Source organism: Pholis gunnellus, assembly GCF_910591455.1.
Source record: "Pholis gunnellus genome assembly, chromosome: 20".
NCBI classification, from domain to species: Eukaryota; Metazoa; Chordata; class Actinopteri; order Perciformes; family Pholidae; genus Pholis; species Pholis gunnellus.
In genome coordinates, this window is record NC_136547.1 from 4,019,553 (window position 1) to 4,035,220 (window position 15,668).

General features: G+C 42.1%; 1 protein-coding gene across 1 annotated transcript; it reads right to left on the reverse strand.

Moving 5' to 3' along the window:
• Positions 1-851: 851 nt before the first annotated feature.
• On the reverse strand, positions 852-15,591 carry LOC306712290 (E3 ubiquitin-protein ligase RNF31-like). Its single transcript, XM_079181504.1, has 23 exons — positions 15,435-15,591; positions 14,600-14,805; positions 13,810-13,956; positions 13,465-13,620; positions 13,325-13,381; positions 12,617-12,746; positions 11,790-11,961; positions 11,261-11,412; positions 10,972-11,114; positions 10,079-10,309; positions 8,957-9,259; positions 7,893-8,078; positions 7,501-7,707; positions 6,809-6,982; positions 6,366-6,464; positions 6,037-6,126; positions 5,740-5,854; positions 5,129-5,241; positions 4,426-4,539; positions 3,559-3,607; positions 3,169-3,265; positions 1,700-1,865; positions 852-1,339 (listed from the first exon to the last, which is right to left on the reverse strand). The coding sequence occupies exons 2-23, from the start codon at positions 14,801-14,803 to the stop codon at positions 1,292-1,294; spliced, it is 3,153 nt and encodes a 1,050-aa protein (XP_079037630.1). The 5' UTR covers positions 14,804-14,805; positions 15,435-15,591; the 3' UTR covers positions 852-1,291.
• Between the last annotated feature and the right edge of the window lie 77 nt (positions 15,592-15,668).

Here is a 15,668-nt window from a genome sequence, read left to right on the forward strand (position 1 = left end):
CATTATTTAAGACTCTTAGTGGTAGAAGAGGTATTTGGATACTTATACCACACTGAAAATACTCCACTACAAGTAAAAGTCCTGCATTCAAAACCGTACTGAAGTAAAAGTATGTAATCAGCTAAATGTAGTTAAAGTACAAGTATTAATTGTACTTTTTACTGTCTACATCTCAGAGGTAAACATTGTACTTTATAATGTACTACATCTCAGAGGTACATATTGTACTTTTTAAATCACTACATTTATCCGAGAGCTTTGAAAGATTGAACAAAACATGAATACATAAATCTAATAAATGTAGAAGTACTATTATAGATTAAACTACAAGCAGTATATAAGGTCATTAAAATGAGCTCCACATTCAGTCTATTTAATAATTATTTTGTAGTGTTTTTGATACTTTAAGGTACTCAAATACTTTGTTTATGCTTTAATATCAATAATCATAATACTTCTTATATTCCCTGTAATATTTAGCTCACAGGGTTTTTGTGTAATTATAAACGCAGACGTATTCTGTTAAAATCTGACCTCATTATATATTTTGTGTTAATCTGCCCAGGACACAAAAAGAGAGATTTGAAGGTAAATTTGCATAAAATTAATCTAAATTAAAATCAGGGATTTATTCATGAAAGCTGGTGAATCTCGTTAACAATATTTAGTAGATAAAGTAAATAATAACTTTTAAACAAATGGAGAACATTGTAAATGGTAGAGTTCTAGTATAAATAGAGAATAGAAATGTAGTATTACAAACTATAGTTAGTACAACAAAACATTAATAAACTGTAATCTTAGAGTTCCAAAAAACTATGATTGTCAAAGTCAATAAATCCACACTTCAAAATAATCAATATGTATTTATTCACCATCATATATAAAGCACAACAGACAAACCGATTAAATATCAATATAACTCTTTCCCTTTAGATTTATTTTGTTTTTTTTATATAATTTTGCTCGTGAGAAATCTTTAAACATACATTTCCAAAAAGACTTTTTTTTCTTTTTTTCTAAGTGCAAAAAATAAATCAACAAACTGTCATATTCGTAAAAATATCCAACTCTGTACCTCAAATATATTCCTCTTAAGTATTTTTGAAAGTCCTAATCAGTTCATCGTGATGATCAACAAGGAAAGAAAACGTTGAACACGTGAGAACAAATCACCAGATTTAAGCTTCCTTGTTGTTGTTGTGATGATTCAAACCAGCCGTAAACAAACAGATGACCTCAGTCAACACTCTGCTGCTCGATGAGCTGCTGACGTGTTCGGGGAAACCTTTCATTTGTTTCGAGGAACCTTTTCTCCGAGAGGGACCTCCATCAGCTTCTGTGGGTCGAAGAAAACAACAGATTTAAAGTCCGTAATCTTCAACATTACAGAAAACAACATACATGACACAATTCACATTCTACATACACAGAACAGGAAGTTATCCTCAAAACAAATGAAGCTAATCAGTACCGTGACCGGACATTATAATTAGAGTTTTATACTAAAGATAAACTAATTTATTCACAGATTGTTTTCTGCTTTATTTTGAAGGAACTGTGAAAAGAGAAACTTGGAATATTTCTGCAACATGGACTGAACAGCTGAGGAGCTGGACCGGATTAGATGGGATCTTTGCAGCTTGTTTGGTCGGTCTAACCTCTACAAACCAGACCTCTGACACAGATCGCTTGTCACCTTGAGGAGGCGAGCGGGGTAAACGTTGTCGTCCTCGTTCTCTCCTCTCTGCGTGTCCACCTGGTATCTCTCACAGGCTCTGATCAGCTCATTGGCGTCGTAGAGGGGGGAGGGGTCCAGAGAGTGAGTGTTGATCAGACTCACCAGGTACTCGCTGTAGTGCTTCCTGCAGGATCAAACACACCTGTTAGAGACTAACCAATGAGATCACACACCTGTTAGAGACTAACCAATGAGATCACACACCTGTTAGAGACTAACCAATGAGATCACACACCTGTTAAAGACTAACCAATGAGATCACACACCTGTTAAAGACTAACCAATGAGATCACACACCTGTTAAAGACTAACCAATGAGATCACACACCTGTTAAAGACTAACCAATGAGATCACACACCTGTTAAAGACTAACCAATGAGATCACACACCTGTTAAAGACTAACCAATGAGATCACACACCTGTTAAAGACTAACCAATGAGATCACACACCTGTTAAAGACTAACCAATGAGTCTTGAGACGTGTAGTTTAAGGAACACAGGTCTGTCTCCTTAACAAACTTGTGCTCAACTTTTTCCTTAACCCCGAAACTATGACATTATGTTAGTATTTCTCGACATGCTATACCTATATTTTTTTTTTAGGGTTTTAGAAATACTACACTATGACTAACTTTTTTCGACATGCTATATTTTTTATAACGTCCTCTGCTCATCATTTTTCTCACCTTGCAGGTTTCCATGGATCATGGTTTTGCCTGCTGTGGTTCAGTAGTTGCTGCTACTTTTATACCCACTGCTGCGGTTATTACTTTGCCATCACTGCTGCTACTTCCTCCCCATTAAAGGGTGTTTTTGGGAGAGTTCTTCCTGTTTCGATGTGAGGGACAGAGGATGTCGCATGTGTACAGATTGTAAAGCCCTCTGAGGAATATCTGTGATACTGAGCTTTACAAACACAAGGGAATTATACACTCACATTATATGAAATGTTTATGACAAATGATACTAACTTTGTCATGACATTTGTGCAGCGTATAGAATGACCTTTGATGGACTGTATTGCTGCTGTCTTGACCTCCCTTGATGGAGATATCCTAACCTCAGTGGGATTTAAAGGTTTAATACAATCTGTTAATCTTGTTGCTCTTTTTATATATACTATTCTACAATACAATAAACCTTTTTCTACATGATATACTATGACTTTTGAATACATATTTTCACCACAGTATACCATGAATTTGTGTTTTTCGATGAGGTGAATCATGCGTCAGTGACCCCTCAGTTAACCTTTTTAGGGCGAGCTGCTCACTAAAACAACAAGCACACCGTTGAACCATGTTCCTCACAGCTGGTTACAGGCTTTAGATATGAATGGTGGTGACACTAGTGTTTTGTCAGAATGATGGTGGACTTCCTGTCACAGTGACTGGAGGTGCAAACAAGCAGCCACAGACACTCACTCGCAGAGGCCGGCCTGACCCGGCTGTGTCTGGAGGCCACACGGTGAATCGATCTGCTGACCGGCTTCATCTTTCTGCTCCATCAAACAACAAGCGTCTGTTACAGAGAGAGGAGACATTAAGCTCAAGTCATGATCAATCGATTCAAACGAGCTTTTCAGAGGAGGGAAAAATAACAAATAGACATATTCTAAGACGTTTATTTTCATGTTCAAGTATTATTAAAGTGTCTCAAGATAACCTGAACTTTGAGTTTAACAAATCTCATCTAACTTTGGTTTTCTAGGTTTTTAAGGAATTCCAGGATGTTTGAAGACGTAAAGTATTTAAATGTCTTATTTTCTGTTTCTTTTCTTCCTGAGTGATGACAGACAAACATAAGACTTTTACCAGATTGAGTTCCATTAGAAGGATCCGTGTTGAACTCCACACCGCTCCTCTGAGGAGAGAGAAGGAAGATTAAGAAACATTAGTTCACATCCCTACATTTATTTTTATTTGTCACACGTTTACATTTTTATTAGTTTTATAGTTTATTTAAAGGTTCCAGTCGGGTCCTGAGTTACATTGAGGTTTTCAACAGCTTCTGCTTTCTTTCAGTCTGTATTTCAAGCTGAACCAGTTCAGTGAAAGTTTCGTTACGTCGTGTTTGTTGATGACAGAAATAGAAATCTAGATGTGAGTTCATGTCTGCTGGTATCACCTAACCTCTCCAACATGCTCTACAGTTAGTGAAAGCACTACCAGCTGGTCACAAAGTTGACACACATTTTCATTTTTGAATAATAGCCAAAAGGCTGAAAATGTCATTTTTAAAATGTTCTGAACATGATTACAATAAATGATAAAAGATGAGAAACATCTGCTGGTTCCAGAGTAGAGTCCCAGAAGGGTTGATGACCTCACGTTGACAATAGTGAATCTGTTCCTCTCAGTGGGATCAGTCCTCTTCATCAACCTCTTCATCTTTAAATCAAATCATCAACATTTGTTTTTGTGTTTCTTGTATTTTTATTTAGATTTCTTTCTCTCCTTTATTTTCTCTTTCATTATTACTTCTCCCTGCTACACCATCTCCATATTGGTATTTTTGTTATAATTAATTAATCCCACTAACAACGATCAAAGCTGCCAAAGATGATGCTGTTTGGTTTGTTTTGCTGTGATTGTACATGTTGTTAAATAAAACAATAGAGAAAAGCAGCAGATTTGAGCTTGTGAGACAGAAGACAAGAGGAGACAGAAGAGTCAGTCCACCTGCAGCAGAGCCTGCAGTCTGGGCGGCTCCCAGTCTCTGAGGTAGTACAGACAGTCCCGCGGGTGGTGAGCATGCAGGCTGGTGAAACTGCACTGAGCCGTCTTACACACCGTCTGCAAGAGACAACAAAGCAAACACAGGAACAACATGGGAACCCGCTTCAATGAGCTAGAACAACTTCACAGAAACAAAACAATATTTAAAATGAAATGAATCCACACATCACTAAGGACGCTTGAATCTGCAGACATGACGGTCTGTAAATAGTTTACAGGAGCTTGAAATAACAGTTTGTTTGCAAACAGGAGCTTCTGCTTTCTAACATATATCAGGTGGAATTCAGGTTACGTCACGTTGGGCTCAGACGGAGATATAAATGTAAATCCACATTGTAATGTGTGTCTGCTGGTACGCCATCACCTGACCTGTAATATATTGTTCTACGGGTATTTAAAGCACTAATTACAAACTAAAACATTTACGCATTTTATGTTAAGAACCAAAAGGCTGACAAGCTAATTTGATTAATTCTGTGAATCATTTCCAGATGGTAAAAGGTCAGAAACTCACAAAAAAGAAAACACAGATATAATTTGTACCCACTCTAATAACTGCTGGTATTTGTACAGAAGGCAATAAGTGGACGTCTGCCGTAGAGACACGTATTGTGTATTGTGGTGATGCAGAAGCTCGTCTCCTCACCTTGTGGTAGGGGTTGTTGCAGCCGCTGCAGAACTCGTACCTGCACTGGAAGCAGCTGAAGTGCATGCAGCCACCTTTGGTTAGCGCGTACTGGAACCTGCAGGAAGGGCAGGCTGCAGGAGGACCATTCACACTGGTTAATGTGGTGGAATGTAACCAAGTACATTTACTCAAGTACGCAAACGGACAGTGTGAAGTCTGGTTGTTTGAGCTACTAAATGTTATCTTCATCTATAGCGACTATTTGCACAAAATGAATAAAGAATGAAACCGAATGGAATCACGCTACGTTAGCTGTTAGCGGTGCTGCTAACGTTACTAGCTCTCCTGTAGCTTCAAAAGGGTCACAGCGTCATTTGTTCGTTCAACACTGTGATGAATAAAGACAGTAAAGTTTCCTTGAATGTTAATCCTGATTTCAGTCGGTATTTAGGAGCATTTGCTGGCTTCCTCTGAGATGTATAAAGTGATATCAAAATGGAGACACTAAATTGTACTAGAGTAAATTTATTTTCCTCCACTTCCTAATGCACCTTGAGTGAAGGATGCAAAGTGTCTCTGTAGATAATGTAACAAGTTAAAACACGAAGCGGGTCAACTCGTGTCCTCACTGATGCCGTTGTCTCTCAGGAAGCCGGCCAATCCCTGCCTCTGGTACTCCGGATCGTTGTCCCTCTTCCACTGCTGGAACTGTTCACAGGACAGATCCTGGTGCTGGGGCTCCCACTGAGAGACAGGGGGGGGGGGGGGGGAGGGAGAGAGAGAAAGAGAAAGAGAAAGAGAGAGAGAAAGAGAGAGAGAGAGCCTCCTCAGTTTCAAGGATGAATTCCTGACCATGTCTCTTTTCTTTATCTCTTATTTAAATGTAGGAGTTCATCTCTTATTGAATGGAGTTCTCTGATACTCACAGGTTTCTTGCACTGAGCACAGAAGCTCTTGCGGCAGGACGGACATGTGACCTTCATCTGGTCTCCGTCGTTGATGAAGCCGGAGGTGCACTGAGGGAGGAGGAGAGATTACCCTTCACACCACAGTTATAATATTATAATAATACAAATATCATTATTAATATGAATATTATTATTATTAATAAGCAGCAATCACTCACAATTATTATTATTAATAATAATAATAATGGGTAATAACAGATTTGACTAAAGAACTTGCAAAAGCAGAAAACAGTAATAGGATGAGCACATTGTGCTTCTTGATTGTGAGTGATTGCTGCTGAACTCACGTGACAGCACCACAGGAACTTTGGGTCTTTCATCAGAGCGTGCTCAGTCAGCTTTTTGTGAAACAGATCGTACACGTCCAGCTCTAGGCAGTTACGCAGCTGGAAAAAACAAATAGTTAAAAGTGACGATTATTACATCTCTTAACCAGTTGCAGTTCTTTTCTGTGTTTGAATACGAGTTCCCTGTAATTTAAGTTGGTGGATAAAAGCGCTTTGGTTTGCTTTTATTCCTTGTGTGAATTAAAAGTAATTAGATACTTTGCATGATCCATCCATCCATCCATCCATCCATCCATCCATCCATCCATCCATCCATCCATCCATCTCCTCTTATCCGGGGTCGGGTCGCGGTGGCAGCAGGCCAAGCAGGCTGACCCAGACTCCCCTCTCCCCCGCAACATTTTGTTTCCCTCTCGGTCTGTCTCTCCCCCCCCTCCCCGTACCTGTATGTCCAGCGTGGAGAAGTAGCTGTCGAGCTGCTCCGGGTCGTTGATGTCCGGCTCTCCACAGACGGGACACACCATGTCTCTGATGTGTTTGTCTCTCACAGCGATGGTGAAGTGCAACCCGAAGCACTCGTGGCACACGGAGCACTGACAGGAAGTCAGGGACTGCATCTGAAACACGGAGAGAAGAAGAAATAAATACAGTATTCATGACACAGAAAAACAAAGGGCAGCTGTCATAAAGTACCTGTATCTGTGTACATATTCTAAGGATATGGATTACTTTGCACTCTTACATTCTTCTTCTGTGTATAATCGACTCATTTGAGAAGATTTGTGGATACAATTACATATCTTTTACACATTCCACATTTATTTGAGCCCACATGCAATATAAATAAATAACTTGCATGTATTCTCCTTTATTTCTCTATTATTAGACACACATGACTTTAGCTTGTTTCAGTGTTTTTGTTGCTCCATATATCTGGGACAAACTGCAGCTCTCACTTTGTTTGAGAGGCTGAAGACTTTTCTCTTCGCCGCTGCCTTTTATTCCTTTATATATTCTTTCTAAGTGAGAAACAGAAGACTTACAGACGGATAGTCGTCGTACTGCGCTGTATAAGATGCCAATGTCTGCATCGCTCAGCGTGTGTGAAAGCGGCTCCGAGCCGTCGCTGACCCACCTTGCTGCGGGGGAAGATGCTCAGACAGATGGGACACTCATTGACGAGCAGGCGCCTGATGAAATCCTTGTCGTGCGACTCCTTCACAGCTTGCACCACGTCCTCCAGGGAGTAGGTGACGTCCGGCTCCTGGAGCAGCGCGAGGACGAGCTCGCAGCGCCCCCAGCTGGGCAGGTCGTACAGCGCCAGCAGACGCCTGCACATCCTCTGAGAGAGAACCCGGACAGGCGCGGAGTTAATGTGACACACTTCTTTTACTACATACAGTCGTCTACGAGGTGTGCACACTGACGGCTTCAGGTACGTTGCTGAGCAGCCTTAAGCTTTGATTATACTTGTGCAGACATTTGACTGTTTGTGACAGCCACTTGCCGCGACCGCTGAGCTGTCACCTGTTTGTCCGGGTGTTTGGGGTCGATGGGCGGCTCGGGCTGGTCGGTCCAGATGCGCTGGTGGAAGGGCTCCAGCAGGGGGCGCTGCAGCAGAGACAGAGCCCCCTTCACCTCTCCTCCGCTCAGCCGCAGGGCCTCCTCGCACCGCAACACGTCCCTGAAGCCCAGCGAGTGCAGCTCCTTCATCTGAGGGAAGCACAGGTTAATGCAGACGAGCCGCCTCATGGACAAGCGGAGGAAGGAGTCACTGAAGGAGCGAGAGCAAAACCTCAGTGTTCAAATACTCTGCTACAAAGTAAAGGTCCTGCATTCAAACTACAAAGTACTCAAAATACACTTAACTGAACTCTTTCAAATAGTATCGCGACATTTTGCGTGGCGATACACAAAGGTTACGTATCGATGGAAACAGATGCTGACAAACTGCATCATTTACAGTTAAAAAAGGTAACAAATCACGATGTTTGATGCTCTTACTTTGAAAGTCTCGTATTCGATTAAAAGAACTTCTCAGAATAACGAGGAATATTTAGGAAAGAAAATGCATTTAATGTGAAAAGTTGCACTCAATATTTATGATGAATCATATGTAGAATTAAGAGTTCCGTTAAATTCAAAATGTATTTTAGTTTCTCAGGATTGGCACCACTGCAAGAAGGGAATAATGACACAAAACCAAACATTTTGAAATAAAAAGACGACTTGTTCAGAGTGTGTAACTCTGTAAACCTATGAGACAAGCTGTTCTTTTCAGGAGACACATATCTAATAAAAAAAAAACAAGAGATTAAAAGTTTCCTTTTCTTCAAGAGCAGCTTTGTCCTCATTGACCCGGGTCAGGAGGGCCGTGAAACACTCCTCCACATCACTCCCAACGGACCACAGACTGTCTCTGTTCGGACTTATCTCATCACTGTGAAGACTTCCTGTTTTCTCATCAAGCTCACAGTGAAGGCTGCTCGCTGGTGATAAAGAACTCAACACTCATACATCTAGAACATATTAATAAAAGAGATTGTATCACATTATGCCGTAGTGGATGCAGCAGGTCCTGATTGTCCTACCTTGACCTGTCTGTCTCTCAGCAGCTGTCTCACGGCTCTGTCTGTGTCTCCTCCCGCCGACAACCAGGCCAGCTTGGCCTCGGCCCGGGACAGCTTCGCTCTGTCGCCCGCGACACCGGGACCGCTGGGCTCCGCCCCCTCGCCGGCCCTCTCCACCTGGACGGAGGCCGCCATGGCGCAGATTTCGTCTAGCAGGTGAGGCAGCTCTGACGTCAGCCAATCACAGGGGTTCGTGTTGCTGCCGCCGCACATGCCGATGGCGGCATACACCTCCTCAGCACTGACGCCGCGCTTCTCTGCTTCCTATGAAGGAGACACATGTTACTTCATCTGGAACTAGTTGCTGATTATTTGTTGCTGTAATTTACTTTTTATATTTTGGTTGAATTATTTACCGTATTAATTGACCGTACTCTTTGACATTTAATGAATCTACTAATAAAGAAAATAACTTAATAAATTAATTTAATAATAAAAATGATTATTATTTGGAGCGTAAAGATGGATAATTTATTTCTGCAACATGATTATTTTCATTATTAATACTTTATTAAATTAAAACGTGTTTAATCCATAAAAGTGATGAGAGCACTTCCAGCACATGAACCCTGCATCCCAAAATAAATCCTCTGGGACAAATAAATTAGGGTTCATTAATCTGTCGATTATCACATTTATATGTTAATTATTTGTTCAATAAAATGTCAAAAATAGTGAAAAAAAGACCATTAAAATAGTTATTAAAGTAATAGTAATTAAAATCATATAAAACTCACACGTTTGTGATTATTTTTGCTTGATACATAAAACACTTCTAACCGTCAGTTAACTATTTGTGATTAATTCATGCAGAACTGAAATAATTAAAAATGAATCTGCAACTATTTAGATCATTATTAAATCGTTTAAGTCAGTCTTTCCAGGAGGAAATGTCAAACATGGAATGTTTAAAGCTCATCAAGTGTGAGGATTTGCTTCTTTTCCATGTTTCACTCTTTATTGATGTTTTTATAATCCAAACAATTTATCAATTATGTGAGAAAATAATCTGCATAATTCCTTGTTTGAGACGGTTGGTTTGGGCTGCAGATGATGTTGACATTGAGACTCCCGGTGACCTACTCTGATCTGCTGGACGAGACGGAGGCCGTCCTCCCTCATCATCTTCTGCCTCTTGGCCTCCCCGTCGCCCTCGGGCCTCGGCTGGGTTCTCGGCTGGTCTTTGGTGCCGGACGGGTTCGGCTGGAGAGACAGCGGCAGAGAGACTCCAGCGGAGTCTTTGCAGGACAGGTTGCACATCTCGCACACCACGGTGGGATTGGTGTTCATGTAGGTGCAGAACTGGCACATCCACTGTGACGGAGGGAGAAAGGAAAGACACGAGCATGTTGAGTAGACGAAACGAGACAAAGTCTGTATGAGATGCCTTAAAAGAATATCACTTGTTTTTAAGAGAGTTGCCAAATGGTCAACTGTTCATAAATCCTTTAAAGTCGCTGCTGTAACCCTCTGTACCCCAAACACAGCATGTTTTCTGTTAAACTATCGTTGGTCATATCCAGAAGCTGTAACAAACGTTATTGTCGTCAGTCGTCTTCGAACACATCACATTTTTAACATTGGTAACACTTGTGAACATGTTGGAAATATAGATTCCATTGTTAAAAAAAACTTAATTATCAAAACATTCTACTTTTGAATGATTGAAGTCATTTCCTGTGTTGTTCTGCACTAAAGACTTGTTCTAGTTCTCGCTACTTCTAGTCGTCATGGTTGCGTTTCCATAGAGGAGCAGGGCTTTTATTTTGAAAATCAAGACCACAGAGAGAAACATGTGACAGAATATTGTCATATTCTGAATAATAGTGTGCATGTAAACATGGTCATTGTCACATTTAATGGATTGTTGTTACAGCCGCTTTTAACACAATGCAGAAATGTTTAGCATGGACCCCCAAACCCCCCACGCCCCACCCCGTCCCAAAGGACCGGAGGGGTTCCTCAGTGGGACAGACCTTTGCTCCAGAGTCAGAGGTGGATCCTGGGCTGGACGGCAGTGGTGCGACAGGCGGTCGAGTGGCCAGACGAGGGCGCTCACACACCTCACAGAGGATGCTGCTGCCTTGATTCACCACCGTGCAGCTCTTACACTGCCACTCTGAGGGAGCGAGCACAGACACATCCACACCACTAGATATCTGTTTTATTTGTGTCTTTGAATCTTTTCTCCTCTTTCCCAGCGCTGTGGTTCTTTGTCTTTAAAGCCGCTGTCTAAATGAAGAGTCGCGATGTCTCTAGTCTCACCTGTGTTGGGGGACGTTGGGACGGACGTGGGGTTTTCCTGAGCGGCGGATGCAGCCGTGGCGAGTCGAGGCCGCTCGCAGGTGGCGCAGAGGACGGCTCGCATCTCGTTCACCGTGGTGCAGTGAGCGCACTCCCACGGGGACAGAGACGGACTGCAAACAATGAAAATATATATTTACAGTGTAGAAGAGATCGATTCATACAGAGTGGTCCAATGAGAGCAGCTCACTTCCTTCCGCAGGGGCACAAACTACGACTGCCCTCCACCAAAGAGATTCTTAGTAAACAAACATACCATTTATTCAACTGATCAGTTAATCGATTTTATCGACAAATCTGTAAAACAGAGTTTCTCCACAAAAAAGAAGCACTATTAATCTTGAGACGTGCTCAGAAGTATCTTAGAAATTAGTTATTAAGCATGAAAAAAAGCAGTAAAAACCAACTGATTGCCGACATGCAGGTCGTTTATGTTTTTGTCGATTAGCAGAAACTCTTCTGAAGAAACACAGCTCCTCTTCCTTCTCACCTGGATGTTTTGGCCGCCGTAACAAACGCTCTGCTGTGTCCTTTGTCTCTCCTGTGATTGGCTCTGGACGGGTGGCGGTGAAAGAGGTCGTCACAGGCGTCGCAGAACGTTTGATTGTCACAAGACGGGCAAACCAGAGATGAGGCGGCACCGCACAGGTTACAGTCAGTCGCTGCAGGAAGAGCGAGAAGAATTATTACAGGAAGGATTATATTTAATGAGGCTTCTAGCTGCATCGTGCTCAAAGCACAATAAACTCAAACATACTAATCGTATAAATAAAACAGACAATCATGTAATCTGTTTATATGCCACACTGATGTTCAAGAGACCCGTAGGAAACAGCTTCCTCTCTGAACCACTCAGGCTACTTCCACACTTCTTCACGCCGCCAGAGGAAAACAAACTTCAGCCTTGATTACCGATCGACTACCAGGTTAATTCAACATGGACAACTGACTACAGGTGTTGCTGATCTTGTTGTCTTTACTAGCAGCTGTTGTGCAGTTAAATTCTGCATTTTATAATTCTACTACTGCCGACATGCGGAGGAAGCAGCTGTTATTAGAGCGAGTAGCGAGCGGCGCATCCAGCGGCGCTATCAGACGTCTGAAGTCACGGTTTGCGGCTTTGAAGAGGACGACAAACACAACAAATGGAGGACTTTACCGTTTCCTATTAACGCTTATTTAGTTCTGCACAACTATTGTGAAGTTCACACAGAAACTGTAAAGGAACAAAAGCATATATGCTCTCCAGTGATGACACCGGGAAGAACACAGGTGTGAGAAAAGACAAACAAACAAACAGAAGAGACGTGTGCTCACCTTTTGATGGCTCCAGAGGTTGTCCTCCGGGGCTCAGACTGGGTTCAGGTGGAAGAGACAGAAGCTGAGGTTTGTCTGCCGGCTGCTCCTCTTCATGCGGGACGAGCACAACATCAGCCACCAGCTCATCCTGGAGAGAAACCAGCTTCACAATAAAGCTTATTCATACAACAACAAGCATCAAAGTGTTTGTCAAGGCAGGAGAATAAAGGAGAGAATACAATGCCACACACACACACACACACACACATTCCCACATATATTTACACACAAATGTAAATAACTCTGAACATGGTCCGCAAACTACAAGCAGCCTACAGATCCGTTCTAACAGGATGGAACTGTTCTGAAACCTTGACCGACGTATTTAAAAGTGTGTGAAAAAGTCAGAACTAATATTTCACCAATGAAGGGATTTTGTGCACAGAGACACAAGGGGGCTTTTATTTTGAAACAGAAACAGGAAGTGTTGGGATCAATATAAATAGACTGTTTTCACGTCTGATACATGTTGAACGGATTAAGACTGTAGTTATGTTGCTGGTTTAAGGTCAACATACTGTAAAATATCTTTTTACTGTGTATTTTATACAAACAAAATCATAGAAAAGTAAATGTTATTTTTCCATAGCTGGTATGAAACGTTTTACAGTTACACGATGCATCTGGACACCGATACGTTGGGTACAGACGCGTGTCGGTACAGACCTGCTGGGTGATGAATGGGATGATGTCTCTGAAGTTTTCGGGGTGAGGATGGGTTCTCTAAGACAAACACAAGACGTGGAACGTTTGACACAGAACGCCAGCTGATGTTTTGAAAGCTTTCAGACGAGCGCTCCACAAACCTTCACGAGCATGTCCACCTCCGTGCGTAAGGTCATCACCTCCAGCGTCACCGAGGCCACTATGGCGGCGTCCGGTTCGGTGACGTCGTCGGGGAAACTGAGGCCGTCGATCTGCTGATTGGTGTAACCATACAGAAACAAGACGGTCCGGCCTCCCTGTGGAGGAACACCAGGATTTCACATGCTTCTTATGAGGTCATGATTCAGCAGGTTCAAGAGAAGAGGAAACATGTGCTTCTGCACAAAGAAGCTTGAAAATGCGTCAGTAAAGGCAGAGACCCACTTAAAAACGATATATCTGAACCAGACGACTGTTCCAGGCAGAACTATGTGACTTCTTCTCACCTTGACGGCATCCACGGTGGTTCTGAAGACGGGGTTGTTGTGCTTGACGCTCCTCCAGTATCTGGGCCTGGCCGGACTCGTCAGGTTACAGCCGTACTTCTCCAGGATACTCAAGGCCTTCACCAGTCTGCTCAAAGACTCCAGGACCTGAGGAGGAAACAGCCAGTGGGTGTTTCTCAAAGTCAAGGATGCTTCCTTGATAGGACGCGTCCTTACTCACAACAATCACTACATTTACTAGAAGGAATATCGATTTTATAACCTGCAAAACATTCAATTAATAAGCTCTGTCCACAGCCACAAGACTCCATTTAAAAACACAGTAGTGTTACCTCACAGGTGGTAACACACACTTTAACCTGACAGACACTAAGTAAGGGAGAAGAGAGGAGGAGGGGAGAGAGAAGAGAGGAGGAGCGGTGGAGAGGTGGGGAGGAGATGAGGGAGGAGAGAGGAGAGGAGAGGAGGGAGGAGGGAGTGAGGAAAGGAGGCGTGGAGAGGAGAGTAGGGGAGGAGAGTGAGAGGAGAGACGAGAGGAGGGGAGAAGGGAGAGAGGAGAGGGAGAGGAGGGAGGAGAGAGGAGGGAGGAGAGGAGAGGAGGGGAGGAGAGAGAAAGGAGAAGTGGAGAAGTGGAGAGGAGAATCCTTCCTAGACTTGAGATGTGCTCTAAACTCACTGGTTGTGTGTATTTATGTTTCATGTGAAGTGTAAATGTGTATCCAGCAGCTGCACCACACTGTAACTGTAACTGTAACTATAACTGTAACTGTAACTGTAACTGTAACTGTACCTCCTGTGTGTTGCGACAGGCTGCGTTCTCCCTCAACATGGCCTCCACTCCCAGGTGCCGGTACTTCTCTGACAGAGGCAGGAGGATGGAGGCCATGGTCTGGACCTCCTCCTTCACATCCTGGGCTGAACCTGAGGAGGAGAGGAGCGACTGGGACCTCCTCCTCACCTCCTCCATCTGCACAGATGCAGGGCTGCTGCTCATTACTGTCAAAGAAAAAAAAGGGGAAAGTTCATCAATACATTGTTTAAAATCACGGCTCAGTTCTCCCTCTCATTCTGAGGATCTGTTTCTCTCTGGTGACTTGAAAACTCTGAATACTAAAATATAAAGAAATCTTCTTGGCTAGAGGAAAATAAAATATACAGTTTAAATAGTAAACATAGCAAATATAAACATATAAACATTATTAATCTCTCAATGAGGGGAATACACACGAGGCAAGAGAACAGATCAATTACTAATATATATTCATATATTATTTATTTATATGGACAAATGCCTCTGAAATAAAGTTGAATAAATAAATAAAATAAATAAACATAATATTAATATATATTTTTTATTAATATATATATATATACTATATATCAACTATTTCACTTTAATCATATAACGACCGTTGGAAAGTCCGGACTAATCACAGTGTGACACAGTAGTCATAAAACCATAACGTCATCATAAACTAATGTTTCCTCGCGATAAAATAAAGTAATTTCATAAGAGTTGATGGTGAAATGTTTAAGTTTATGCTAGAAAACAAACCCCGAGAACAACAATTCATGACAGATGAAACCGAAACTTTAAGTTACTGTAAAAACAAACACAACGTTACCTGCTCGATTACGTTACCGTCGTCACGAGCTTCGACGGTTATTCGTGCTTCGGTGTGAAAGTCAAAAGTATTTCACGTTAACTAAAATAAGATGTTTTATGAATGCATGTCAGCGGGTTCGTGTGTAACCTACACTAGTTCCGTGCTGTCTCTGGAGCTAACGCCAACAACATAGCTTCAAACGCGGAACTCGAGTTTTGACGTTTTTAGGTTCCGGCTCCACTTCCTGTCACG